Here is a 14,423-nt window from a genome sequence, read left to right as displayed (position 1 = left end):
TGAGAACTACGGCATCCCACTGGGAGATGTGAGCCCAGAGGGGAGAGCCAAGCATTCCTACCCGGATATAATGTGGAGGCTCTGGAACACCAGCAGGGCTTTTCTCCACTGGATTTCCCAGAGGAACGGCTGCTCTCTTCCCCTGGATCTTCAGAGGAAGATTGCACCCTTCTACCGGATCCCTGCTCCAACAGAACCACTCCTGACACTGCAGGAGGGCTGCAGCCACAATTCCAATGGGACTGCTACCAACACCCTGACCCACAGGGTGTCAGGCTGGGTTCTGACTCTCAGTGTTTTAGTTTACTGCATTGTTTATCTTTTTATCTTCTTCCCTATTAAAGAACTGTTATTCCCTACTCCCATATTTTTGCCTGAGAACCCCTTAATTTAAAATTTATAGCAATTCAGAAAAGGGAGGGGTGGTTTTACATTTTCCATTTCAGGGGAGGCTCCTGCCTTCCTTAGCAGACTCCTGTCTTTCCAAACCAAGACATGGGCCCAGCCCCAGCTCCTGCCCTCATCCCTCCATCCCTGCTCCTCTTTAGACTTGGAGGCAAGGGGCCAGCACAGTCTGGACAACATTTAGGAGGACAGAGCCTTTGACCCAGCCAGGAGAGACCCCCAGAAGGCAAATACCATCAATATCATCAGGGTACTGGCCAAACATGGCCAGGTAGGGCTCGTAGATGACCGAGCGGAAGATCCACTCCCAGCGGTGCTCATTCTTCCTCAGGATGCCTTGCCTGGCCACACCAAAGGCCACCATCCACACAGCAAAGAGGAAGAGGAAGAAGAAGACATCTATCATCTGAAAAAGGGACAACAGGCAGCAATCAGTGCCCCTCTGCATCCACACATGGATGGCTTTTTGCTCCTCTTTTCACCAACACACGTGGTAGCAACTGACTGCTCCCATTCAGAGAACTTCAAACATATTTATGCAACCACAAAAGCAAGGCATGTTTTGGAACACAGGATATCCCCCTGGCATCACACAGGCTCCACAAAAGCCAGAACCAGGTAAAAAGGACTGTGGCTCACCTTATCCCTGTGAGATGAAAGCTTCTGGAAATGCCACTCTGGATGGCTTCCAGCCAGCATTTACAGCACAGACACTCTGGCCAATGGTTTCATGAATTTCTAGCACTGTATGAGAGGATCTTCACCACCCTCTTCCTTAGGTACTCGTGTGATGGATGCAGTGGAGGACCAAAATCCTCCCCCTGTACCCTCTATCATCACTGTCTTGTTTGGGGAATACTCATGGGAGCAATAGAAATACTGCTGAAACATTTGAGGTGTGGAAGACAAAAGCTACCAGAAAGCAAATTTCCTCTTCTGTTCTTCAGCCTGATCCTTATTCTCTCTCTTGACACAGAAAAATGCCCTGCTCTTAATTAGATCCCATTTAAATCTTAATTCATCCTGTTTAGCAGATTTAACTGCTGCCATCATCAGAACATGGTGATTTTGCTCTTAAGAGGGAAGGGAAAAAAAGTGTCACATCATTTATTCAGACTCTCTTGAATAGCTGCCAGAATCTTACCATCCTCTGCAGCATAATAATTTTGGGTCCTAGATTCCTGCTAACAGTGAAAATGTGGATGAGCCTCAGGGTAAAAACTATGTAGTCCAAACAGAAAATTACTCTCCCGGAATACCAAGAGCTTTCATCAGAGTGAAGCCTGATGGAGACAGCAGAAGAAAACAAAGAGAAGCCTTAGGTGAATCATGCAGAAATCAGGTAAAACCACACAGAAACATTGAAATGGAGAGTGGAAGGTGAGTAATTGGAAAGCAGAGCACAGCTATGCAGGGCCCCATGGCCTCCCACATCTAATGACAGGTGACAGAGATGGTTAATGCACACTCTGTTTACACCCTTCCTTCCTGACATGCATCATATCCCTGCTCATTTCTTCTCTTATTTCTTCTCTTACCCTTAAAGCCATTAACAGCACAGAAATCTGTACCTGGAGCTACTCCCACAGCCCTGTGAAACCACCACAGTGCAACAACTGCTCCACTGCCCTGAGGCAACAAGGACTTAGTTACAGCTGACTGAACAATTCCTTTGGAAAATGTGATTCCATCATTTCTTTGCCATGGTTTTTAACTGACCCCATCGTGTAGAACAGCTTTGGGAGATAATGACATTGTTAGGCTGCTGCAGGGACAATCACAGTCCTCTTAAATATAATGCAAGGCCCACGTGGTCATACTAAATAGCCAGTAACAGGAGCCACAGAAAATCCTAAAGATCCCCTGACTTTTTTTTTTTTTGGTCAGTATTTGGGGCCTTCATAAAGGGAATTTCATTAACAGACTGCTCCCCAGAATTTCATTGCAGGTTGTAGTCAAAACCCACCAAGGAAGAGAAGTAAAGCTGTAAGATGGACACAAGAGAAGGCACTACTCACCTGAACACAATCCCTGCTATGAAGTAGAAGATTGCAAGGGTATCCATAACATTCCACAGGTCTGAGAAATACTTGCTGCCGTTCATGTACCACTGGGAAGGAAAAAGAACAGAAAGTAACCTCCACACAGGACAGTTTCCTTGCCCAATTACCTTTTTGTCACACAACAGATAACACCAGAGTTCAGATGGCTTTCAGTTTCCCCAGAAAGAAGGGTTTAGTGTGTCCAGCAATGCCACAAGTTACTGGCAAGCTGGTTTTTTGGGTCTTGGTGTGACCCAGGAAGCACTGCAGAGGGGAGGGGGGTCACAGTTTAGGGGTAGCTGATGCATCCTGGCTTCTCTCCCTTCACAGAGATCATTGACTGATCTGCCCCCAGCTACATGCACATGCTTTGGATCCAAGATGCAGATTTAATTTATTCTTTTAACTACAGAGCTCTCTATTTTTGAATTGCAGGTCTAGTGAGAATCCCTGCTCATTCCCAGACAGACTGGCACAGCAGCCTGGATCCCCACAGATCCTGGATCTGTGCAAGAACCAACCTCAGGAGTCAATTCAGAGGTGACTCATGAGGACAAGAAGCTTCACCAGGACAAACCTCTGCCAGGCCTGGAGAAATAAACTGCATTCCCAATCATAATTCTTTTGAATTTCAATTTTTACTGAAATAATAAAAGTTTTGGAGAGTACTGTTCAGTGAATCTCTAACTGGCATATCCAAGGAAGGCAATTCTGCCCTTACTGCTTCTATGGGAAACAAACAGAAATCAAAGGGAGTTTTCTCCTAGGTGCTGTCTCTGCCCAGTAGCTCCCTAAATCAAACAAAACATCTGGGACTGAGGTGCAGTTCTCCAAATGCCAAGCAGTTCCTACTGCTGTGAAGTGCACAGAGGTTCTGTCCCAATTCCTCCTCCACAGGAGAAAACAGGGCTCTCCTTCACACCCCACCAGTGCACCCACTCACCTGGCTGGAGGCTACCTCCATGTGCCTAAGGAAGCAGCAGGGAAAAGGCCTCTCCAGTTTCCCTAGGGCTCTAAACAGGACTGGGAGAGCTCCAGCTACTTACAAATCCCCGGGAGCACCAGAAGTGAAAGCAGGGCTGAGCCAGTGCCTTACAGTTCAGAGACTGCTCCAGACCAAGGGCTGATTTCTCTCCAGGACTGGGTATCTGACTGCAGGGACCCCTGGCAAGCTGCTCTTACTTGCTTTGGATGTAAAAGCACCATCTAAGAGACCCCTGTTCTTTTATTTCTTTAAATACAAAGGACACAGACCCAATTTTGATGCAGAGTTAGAGCAATGCACACATGGTCTATCTCAGGGGAAGCCAGGGAGGAATTTCCCCAAGAAGTTTAGAGGACTGGGACACTGCTCTGCTTTTCTGCTCCATTTCTCCTCCTCAGGAGCCAGAACACTGTCTGCAGATAACTTGAAATCTTCAAATTTAGCTGCCTCCACTGCCAAATTGGTACTGCCTGGCTACTGCAATCCCCTTACTAAAGAGAATTGCAGCAGTTCTACATGCTCAGGGTAGTAAGAAAAAGGGACATTGATAGGAAAATAAGGTTTCTATCCCTAAGGTTTTCCCTAGGACTTTTGCTGAGTGCACACAGGACGTGCAAGGACAGGTCCAGAGACACCAGAACCTAAATCAGCAGAAACAAACACTCCATTAGTGTTTTCATGGCAAAAAAAAAAAAAGTCTTTTACTTTTCCCCCATTTTCTTAGCAAGTAAAGTTGCCATAAACAGGGTTCCACCTTGACTATTAAAAAGGGAAAACACCACAGTAACAGCAGCATCAGAAATGTCATCTGAGCTCAAGTTAAAAAATATTATTGCAGGGTGGGATGATCCAGCAGATCACCCACAAACACTCATGAGGGGACTCAGCAGAGTCAGAAAGCAGCACCAAACCCACAGACCCACTGCTCTTTGCTCTTTTGACTGCCCCGGCATCCTCCCACTGCTCTGGCCACAGACTGGCAGAGAGCAGCTTGCCCAAAACCCACTAGATTCCATGTGAAGTGAGGAGAAGATACCTATAAAGGCAGCCCCACATGCTGTTCCCACATCACAGCTGGTCCCTGAGTCTGCAATGAGCCACCAAAAACTGTACAGATGATTAAAAGCTAAATAGAAATGCACAAAGGTATGCAGCTTACTGGTAAAATAAAAAATAAAGGGGGTGGAATGTAGGGAAGGGAGGCAGGCACGACTTAATCTAAAGCTAATCTAAATGATTAATCTAAAGCTCTGCACCAAGATAAATGTGCTAAATTTAACCCTTTATTACCAACTAGCTTGGCAAGCCAGGCATTCCTGGGGAACATCTGCACTGGCATCATCATCCTCTTGGTGCACAGACAGGAATTAAACACCAGAGGAAAAAACCCTCAGTGAGCCCTGAGCAGCTCTGCTGGGAAATGGCTCCCCTGAGCACCTGCACTGCCCTGGAGGGGAAAAGCCGCAGGGCTGTGGCTCTAACACTAAGCTCTCTGGGCTTGCAGGAGCTGCCTACTTGTCTCACTTCATCACAAAGCAGAATGAAGACCAGCACGTAGAGGATGATCTCCAGGGCCGTGGGTTCCTTCTGGAAATCCATCAGCAGCACGTAGGCGAAGAGCAGCAGGAAAGCGATGTAGAAGATGACGTTCCAGGAGAAGACCACAAAGGGGGAGGTGAAGAAAGACACATAATACAAGAAGAGTTTCTTACTCTTCTCCACAGGCTTTTTTCTGAGGAATTAAAAGAGGGAAAAGGTCTCAAAGCATAGCTTTTAATGCCTGGAAACATCTGTGTTCTTAAAAGAGAAAGAGCAAAGGGTGCAAGGTCTAGCTCAGGATGTTACTTCAGAGGTAAAGACATCTTGCACCCACTACCCTCAGGCACTCCAGCAAACTGGTAATCTTCCAGCTTGGATGGGGCTTGAAGTCACCGGGGATAGTGGATGTTGTCCCTGCTCATGGCAGGGGCTGGAACAATATAAGCTTTAAGGTCCCTTCCCACCCAAACCATCCTGTGATTCTGTGATCTTAAATCCTAGATCAGAGTGAAACACAAACTGTCAAAAGCTCATTTGGCTTTTTAATACCTTCATCTAAGACTGACTGAACACTAGAAGAGCTTCCCCAGAGTGGCTGTGGAGTCTCCACCCTTGGAGAGATCCAAAACTGGGCACAGTCCACAGTCCAGCTGACCCTGTCTGAGCACAGGGTTGGATGGGATGATCTCCACCCAGCCTGACTTGCCCTAAGATTCTACAATTAATTAACTTGCTTTCCCTCTGGAAAGTTTTCCCACTGATGAAAAGTCAGTTGATTACCTGAATGAGATGAAACCACAGCCTATTAAAGGGAAAAAGAACAGGCACAGTATAATCTTCCAGTTCTTTGTGTCTCTTGAAATCTCTCCATACCACTGCTTGGAGAGGAAATTCTGCAGGGAAGAAGGAAACATCCTCATTTGTGCTAACAGCAACAAAATCACCTAAGAATGCTATTTAGAACATTTGATTTGATAAAAATAAACCCCAAACTTTGATATTTCAATCAAAATACTAGAGATTTCTGTTGCAACAAACCAGAAAGGTCTCAGCAATGCTGGCTTCTTAGGGCAGCCATTCTCCATCTATGTGATGAGGAGTTAAAAATGAGGCTGAGCAGGACTTGACCTGATTGATAAAACACTCATAAACCACTGCATTCTGTGCAATGCTCATCCATGCTGGGCATTACACCCACTCTGTGCAAGCCAGGAGCAGAAATCACTTCAGGCAGCCTTTATTATCCACTTCATTATGATTTATAGCCCCAAGCCAAGATTTTTTTTCCCCTCCTGATTTACATTTGTGGGTAGAGGAGCCAACAGCCCCTGTTAGAGCACAAGAGCCACAGTGACCTGCACACCTTTCCCTCACAGCCATTACCTGCACACCTGGCTGGGCAATAAACTGCTGGTCCCTGGCCTCCACTGCTAGCTCCAGGCAGTTGCTGCCTCCCCAGGCTTCACAGGAATAAGTCAGCAGCTGCTCAGCCAGCTCTTCATCGTTGCTGTAGCACTCGGTGAACAGCTCTGCAAGGAAGAGGCAGCTCCAACTTCAATTTCCCACCAACTTGGGTGCAAATATCTTTAGTGTAATATTTGTGATGTCACATTTTCAGCACTGCAGAATGACTGTGCTGAAATCACTTTACAACCTCACTTGCACATCTTCAACTTTTCATACAGAGTTTGAGCCTGGATGGAAAACTGTAACACTAAATCGCAGAGAGAGCATTTAGTTCTGCACTAAAAAATTGAGTAAAAAATGTGAATTTCTCCTTAAATGACTCAGTAAATCTATTTGATTCATCCTCTTTTCTTAAATTCTGCTTGGCACTGATCTGATGAATTATAGTCAGTCCAAAATTAACAGTAGGGTTGAAATAGTCAGAATCTGATGCTTTTTCCCTGGGAAATGCATTGTTCACTCCTTAGTGTCTTGCTAAATCATCAGGCCTGAGGGATGTAGATACCTTTTAAAAGGTCTATTTAAGCAGTTTGTGCTTTGTGGAATAAGAGAAAACTCTGGAAACAAGCAATATATTTCCAGCATGGCCTTGAGCTGGTCCTTATAAAGTCACAGAACAATCAATCTACTTTTTACCTGCAACTTGTTTTCACTCCCAGAAGTACTCCCACAAATCTGAAGAGTGTTTTTTCCCAACCAGTATTCATTAGGAAAGTTTCCCCTTTTCCATATTCTCCTTCCTGTTTGTGGGCATCCTTCTTCAGCCTTGCCAGTGGAGCTAAGTAGCTTTTCTTCCCCATAAAAGAAATTCTCCACCCCAAAAAAAGGCCACTTCACAACATCCACCTTTTGAAGCCAAGCTCTTAAGACAGGGCACAAAATTTCTACTGGGAACAAATGGTGTGGAAGGAATTTCCAAGCAGTAAAACCACAGGTTGACATAAAGGAAAAATTTATTTAATGTGGGGTTTCTAGTTTTTGATTCCCTGGTCTCTGACCCTTCCCACTAAGTTTCTAAAGGACTCACAGAGCAGGCACTTACCTACTGCTCTTGTCTCATACTCGTTAGCCAGTTCCTCGGACTCACCAGCAGCATTTATATCATTCTTCACCTTGGCCATGCTTTTCAGGAGCTTACTGGCCCCCAGGGCTGCCAAAGTGCAGCCTCTGGTCTGTGGAGAGAGAGTGAAGTCATGCACATCCCTCTGAGAAGGGAACATGATCATAGAACCCTGAAACCACAATGATTTGGGTAGGAAAGGACCTTAAAGTTTATCTCATCCCAACCCCCTGCCACAGGCAGGGACACCTTCCACTACACCAGGTAGAATCCTTTAAAAGTTATTCTCCATTTTGCACCTTCTCAGTTCCCAGTCCAGAATGATCTATTTGATTCTACAACCATTCAATTACTGTTCCAAATTAGAAGTTGGATTTCAATCAAACCCCTGGAGTCAGAACCCATCCATGCTTTGGAATGGGCAGGAGCTCAGCATCCCAGGTCAGGCACAGATAACAAGAAACAGTGGATGTGGACTCCTGACTCACACACAGCCTTAGGAAATCAAAGTATCAAGTCCACACCCAGACACAAAATGGGCAATATAAAACCTACTGAGAGTCATCTAGCAATCATCTCTTGTGGTGTTGTGTTTGAAGCTGGATGTGGAGCCTTCAAAGGCCAAAGAACCAAAGACACAAAACCCCAGTGCACTGCCTGCAAAGAGAAATAAAGGAGAACTCACTTGCTCCCAAATGACTTTGGACAACTCTTTCTTGTTCTGAAGAACTGACCAAATAAACAGAGCTTGCAATGGGTGCCTTGTGATAGGACACTCCTCCTGGAAGAGAGAGCAAGTATTCAGGCCTGAAATCACCAAATGTTTTCAACTGGAACAAATCTGAGCATGGACTCTCCTGTTTTTGTATTTTCTTTGTTTCACAGCCACCACACCAATCCCTTCTCTCAGCTCTCTGCCGCTTGCAACACACTACGGTGAGTTAGGCTATATTTGATGTTTCTATTAAAGCTTGTGTTTGACAAGGAAGAATCAGCCTCCTTGTTTTTCCTGAAGCTGGTACTAAAGAATATTTGTGTAAAAGGCACTTGCTGCTTTAACCACTGCAGCCAGAGAACCTCACTCAGAGCAGGATCCAACTGCTCATCACTCACTGAGAGCTGAATCTCCATCTCATCCTTGCTGTTCTTGTAGTATCTTTTGAAACCTCTGCGGAAATCCTCCACCATCTTCCACACGAAGGTGAGGAGGGCATCGTTGTAGGAGTTCTTGGCAATCTGCAGGTTCTTGAACACCAGGCTGCTGAAGTTGTTGGTGTAGAGCTCCCTCAGGACCTCTGTGGTCAGGAACTTGCGCAGATTCAAGCCGTTCTCCAGGAAGAGCCGGACAAATTTGGGCCTGTCCTTCACCAGGGCTGTGAACATCACATCCTGCAGGTCTGCAGACTGGGCAGGAATGGAAAAGCAAATGTTGGGGATCACGTGAGACATGTGCACCTTATCTAAGGCCTGACACACGGTCACTGTCACATCTTCATCAGAATCAGGTTTTTTTCTGTACACAGTTGCCTTGGCTGGATGGCCCAGAGCATTTCTGGCATGGGCACATCACCTTTGCAACCACTGATGGTTCAATGGATCATCATGGAATGATGGATTGTCACTATAGGACACAAAACACGATGCAGACTCATTGCTCTTTCCAAGGTAAAAAGGGTCTTTTTATTTTCTGACTCCAAGATTTATCAATTTCCAAAAGTGACAGTGGATTGGAGGGTCACAGTGCCATCTCTCCAATGACACTGGACAAACCAACAGTCCATCAAATTTCTCCTCCTCCATAAAAGAATGCAAAACAATAAGCTATTTATATAACGTGTGTGAGAAAGTTCATTACTAGAATGTAAACATCAGAAGGCTTAGAAGAACTTAAAAAAACAGAGCGACAATGGATCATTTTGGAATGATCCAAAACTATCATTCATGGATATGGAATACCCCGAGTTGGGAAGGACCTGCAAGGATCACCAAGTCTGACACCCCTGGCCCTGCACAGACAGCCCAACAATCCCACCCTGTGCACCCCTGGGAGCATTGTTCAAATGTTCCTTGGGCTCTGGCAGCCTGAGGGCTGTGCCCATTCCCTGGGCAATGCCAGCACCCTCTGGGGGAAGAATATCCAGCCTGAGCCTCCCCTGACACAGCTCCAGCTGCTCCCCAGGTCCTGTCCCTGTCACAGCAGAGAGGGGAGCTGCCCCTCGTGAGGAAGCAGCAGCTCCCAAGGAGGTGTGACCTCCTCTTCTCCAGGCTGAATGGCATGTGACAGTCAGTGCAGGAGCAGGAGACACTCTGGGCACAGAGGCTGAGGTGCTGGGACAGGGGGGCTCCTCTTGGGCTGAGTCCCTCCCCAGAGCCCCTGCACTCACTCAGAGGGGGCTGTACCTCCCAGTTTCGGTCGTTGGTGAAGATCTCGTCGCTGGCCAGGTCCAGCTGGTTCCACTCCAGCAGCAGCTTCAGCTGCCCGTTCCAGTTGTCCCTGTCATGCTCGTTGGTGCTGAAAGCTGCAGAGCAGGAACAACCCCTGGTCAAGGCCAGCCATATTTATTATCTCTGCTTCTCACACTACTACTGTATTTTGGGGTTGCCAGACAAAGGAGGGAATGATGAATCTGACTCCATGTTCTCAGAAGGCTAATTTATTACTTTATAACACTAAAATATATTAAAGAATGCTATACTATACTAAAGTATACAGAAAGGACACTTACTGAATGCTAAAAAGATAATAATGAAAACTCCTGACTCTTTCCAGAGTCCTGACACAGCTTGGCCCTGACTGGCCAAAGAGTCAAAACAATTAACATGAAACCAATCAAACAATCACCTGTGGGTGAACAATCTCCAAACACATTCCACATGTGAGCACAACACAGGAGAAGCAAATGAGATAAGAATTTGTTTTCCTTTCTCTCTGAGGCTTCTCAGCTTCCCAGGAGAAAATCCTGGGCGAAGGGATTTTATCAGAGAATGTGAATGTGACACACTGCCAGGACAAGACTCCTTCCAAGGGGCTTTCCCCTGACTCATGCACATCTTCCCAACTGGGGGCTGGAGGCTCAGGGATGTATTTATGGCCCAAGACAGGCCACAAAGGAGCTGCCAGGAGCACCTCATGACCAAGAACAGCACAACACTTCCTTCAGGCTCCTCAGAGTCCTGCACTCTCTACACAGGAGAGATCCTGCAGGATTCCCAGTGGGGCCCTGTCAGCATCCCCAGGGCTCTCCAAAACACCTTCCCAATTACCTGGTTTGGATCTTTCCCACCCTGAGAGATCCCATGCTGCTGCTGCAGCCTGCCCACACCCCTTCAGAGGAATGCAGGCTCCACACTGTGGCAGGAGCTTAGCTCTAGAGAGATGGCACTGCTCTAAAGAAACTTCTAGAGAATGAACAGCCATCCTTCTCCCAATTATTTTTAAATCCCCAAAAAAACTCAGAAAAACAATTACTTGCCTTTGTACAGGGCAAAGGAAATGGCATTGCTCACAATTTCATCTCCAGCTTCTTCTATTTTGATCACAGTCAGTAAATGAGGGCTCTCAAGGACTTCTTTGATCTACAAAAAAAAAAAAAAAAAAAAAAAAAGAAAAGTTGTGTTTCAAAGCTATCAAGGCTGTTTAGTAGCAGATCTCCTATTAGAAAGAAATTTGTCACCACATCATAGCAAAGCTGCTTCTCATCAGTCCTGGGTTTTAACAAATTTAAACAAACCCAAATAGAAGTAGATAATGAGCTTGATTTTAAAGTCACCAAAGGACAACATTAATTATCCTCTGAAAATACAGCAAATAACTGTGATTCCCCTATGCAGATCATCTTTAACAAGAAGATATAATCTCAGTAATTAGAAGTGACTCTTAAAGTAGAAAAGATTGACAGCACAAGTTTCAACTTATGTCAAGCAGCTTGTTAGAGAACAGTCTCTAGCTCCTTGTGCTTTGTCAAAACCAGATAATTTCTCCCATAATGAAACTTTGTAGAGTTCATTTCATTTCAGCACACAGAAGACAAATAATCTTGTCCATTTCTGATGCGGGAGGAGGCGCACTCCAGGGCATCCCAGCAGAAGCTGTGAAGAGTGGGGCCAGACAGGGAACAAACACGGCCTTCAGCAGCTCCCCCCTCCACAGGGAAGAGATCCTTCTGGAACCTTATTCACTTTCCTGTCACCACACACCTGCTGACCTGATTGCAGCCCCCACAATGCCTTTGTTCCAATCCCTGCAGATGGAGAATGTTCCTTTTTTAAATCTGCACAGGTGTAGCATGGCCAGGAGCCCTGCACAGCCCGTGGGTACCCCCAGACAGCAACACCCCTGCCTTGGAAGGCAGCGTCTGCTCCCTGCAGCTCCTCCCACAGCACCAACTCACCCACTTGATCCAGCTCTCCGTCTCCTCCTCGGAGAGCCTGGAGATGGTGCGGGGCAGGAACCTGAGCAGGCTCTCCTTGACACAGGAGGAGGCCAGCGTGCCCTCGGCCTCCAGCAGGCTGGCAATGACATCGGCGATGCGCCCCGAGCCCTCCACCACCACACACGGGATCTTGCTCTTGATGGCCACGTTGATGGACTGGGGACACACAGGGAGAGGAGAGCACTTGAGCATGAGTGCTACTGAGTAAGGAAGCCTAGAGAACAACAGAAACCCACAGCCCACAGCAGTATTTTTATTGTTATACACCGATACTTTACCAGTGACAACACTTTAAAACATCATCATCTGATGAGAGGGGGCTGTGAGAGCCCCAGAGAGACTGGGGGTCAGAAATCACCATCTGCCAAACTTTCACAGAATCACAGAGCAATTTGTGTTGGGAGGGACCTCAAAGCACAACTTGTTCCCCCCCGCTGCCATGGGCAGGGACACCTTCCACTAGGCCAGGCTGCTCAGCTTGAGAGTGGGTCAGCAGATCAGGACAGCAGCCAAGTGGAAATGGCATTCAGGTCACACAACAGTGCTGCCCAGCCACAGCCACTGCTGCTTTATGGCTCAGCATTGCTCAGCTGAGACCAAGGGCTCTGGATTTACCTGCTGGAGGCAGCAGCAGCAGTGTTTTACAGAGAGATCACTTCTGTAGCATCACAAGAACATCAAACTCTAATGTTACTGAAAGTCTCCAAGTAGCCACTGACATGATTTCTCACACAGCAACATTGTCCATGGATTAACAGCAAGACAAAAATCTGCTGGAATCGTGCTGGAAGGACCATTAACCCATTAAGGCAAAGACCATAGGAGACACTGATTTCATTTGCATCCCTACACTGAGAACAGAGTCACAGCATGAGCTGCTGCCAGCAAATTGCACAAAGGGAGTCAATGCAAGTTATCACCAAGCACTGAAAAAACAGAACAGCTATTAGTTAAGAGAGTTTCTTGAGAACAAAAACAAAACAAAAAAATCACCTCAGTCATCAAAACCGTGCACACATTCCTCCTGTCAACTGGAGCAGGTCTCTGACAAAGGCAAGGAGGCTTTTCTTATCAGCTAGATGAAAGGGGTTTTCTAAAGAAGGGTTCAGCTAAAGTGCATGTTTTACATCACAGGGAAATTTCAAACAGAAGCTTGGAGCAGTTTTACCTCTCCCTCACTAATGCTGATTCTTGTCATCATGCACCAGCCACAGAAGCTGAGGAAGGGGGAGCCTTTCCTGGCCAGCCCTGCCAGGACCAAGGCATGGCAAGGACAGACATCCACAGCATGGACTCTGCTGAGTCATCTGGGCTGGTCAGAGACTCAGTTTACTCCTTGAAAAAAGGCTTCACCTCAGAATAGCTCAGTGCACTTCCCACACTGAGAAATAAAAACTCGGCGTGACATAAACCACCCTCGGGTTGCACCAGGAGAGGTTTAGGTTGGATATCACAGAAAATTCTTCACTGAAAGAGTTATCAAGAACTGAAACAGGCTGCTTATGGAAGTCACTATTCCTGAAGTGTTCAAAAAATGTGTGGATGTAGCACCTGAGGACATGGTTTGGTGGTGAACATGATAATGGTGCTAAATTGACCATGGGATCTTAGAGATCTTTTCCAACTTCAATGTTATTATGATCCTGTGAAAGAGCCAAGAGAGAGGCATGAACCCTTAATGGAACCATCATCCAGGTACTTCCCAGAGGAAACTCTTGCCAGGAATTATGCATTTGATTTAACAAGGTTTTTACTCATTCTGGTCAGGCAGCTATTAACTCTGTGTTATGTATCACTGCCGAACAGTGGGTTTGAGGTCTCTCCAAAAAATGTGAAATCATAAGTCTGTAGCTGTGAAATCACAGCTACAGCACCTGGCAGTCAGTCAGCTCCTTCAGTGATGGCCGAATCCTTTCTCAAACATCAGCAATTTGGAGCTAAAAGGAAATGGACATATTCAACACAACCCTCTGAGCACAGCTTTCCTCTAAAACCTGACTGGATGCTTCATTTCATCTCAGGACCTCTGATTAACACTGCATCTGAATCTATCTACAACTGGGCAAAGACAAAATTCATCATGTGAATGGAGCCAACCCCACAGGAAACATACAGGGAGGCTGGGATAGCAATCTGGAATTTCACACACTGATTCAGACCAACTGATTAACACCAGCAACACAGTGGTAGCAGAGATCGTGCTCTGAAATCACATTGTTTATCCTCCTGACAAGCAAAATTTTATTAACCTTGACAGTAACAGCACAGCTCTGGTGAGAACAGGAAGTACCAAGATAACACCTACAAAAACAAATCATAAATATAATGCTGCTTCAGCTTTATTTTTGCAGCATCCTACTCTCTTGCACAATCCAGCTCTCTGTACAGGCTAAACCAGCTCTTCCTGCAGTTGGTCAGAGCTTGTCCTCACTGTTCCTGTTCCCTTCCCACATGGCCTGACTCCACACCCCCTCACTCTGAAAGCCCTGGGC

At 46.2% G+C, this 14,423-nt stretch overlaps 1 protein-coding gene across 1 annotated transcript in view; it reads right to left on the bottom strand.

The window, feature by feature from the left end:
- Window positions 1-14,423, bottom strand: part of TRPM8 (transient receptor potential cation channel subfamily M member 8) — a 32,177-nt gene that overhangs the window by 6,289 nt on the left and 11,465 nt on the right. The window contains exons 8-19 of the mRNA XM_059475938.1: window positions 11,890-12,087; window positions 10,972-11,074; window positions 9,899-10,017; window positions 8,612-8,902; window positions 8,184-8,273; window positions 7,481-7,610; window positions 6,355-6,500; window positions 5,752-5,864; window positions 4,948-5,164; window positions 2,424-2,515; window positions 1,550-1,688; window positions 640-811 (exon numbers count right to left, since the gene is read on the bottom strand). Of these exons, the coding sequence (XP_059331921.1) occupies window positions 640-811; window positions 1,550-1,688; window positions 2,424-2,515; window positions 4,948-5,164; window positions 5,752-5,864; window positions 6,355-6,500; window positions 7,481-7,610; window positions 8,184-8,273; window positions 8,612-8,902; window positions 9,899-10,017; window positions 10,972-11,074; window positions 11,890-12,087 (1,810 nt within the window). The remainder of the gene's footprint in view (window positions 1-639; window positions 812-1,549; window positions 1,689-2,423; window positions 2,516-4,947; window positions 5,165-5,751; window positions 5,865-6,354; window positions 6,501-7,480; window positions 7,611-8,183; window positions 8,274-8,611; window positions 8,903-9,898; window positions 10,018-10,971; window positions 11,075-11,889; window positions 12,088-14,423) is intronic.

This window comes from Ammospiza nelsoni, chromosome 7 (assembly GCF_027579445.1).
Source record: "Ammospiza nelsoni isolate bAmmNel1 chromosome 7, bAmmNel1.pri, whole genome shotgun sequence".
Lineage (NCBI taxonomy): Eukaryota > Metazoa > Chordata > Aves > Passeriformes > Passerellidae > Ammospiza > Ammospiza nelsoni.
This window is presented reverse-complemented; position numbering and strand designations above follow the sequence as displayed.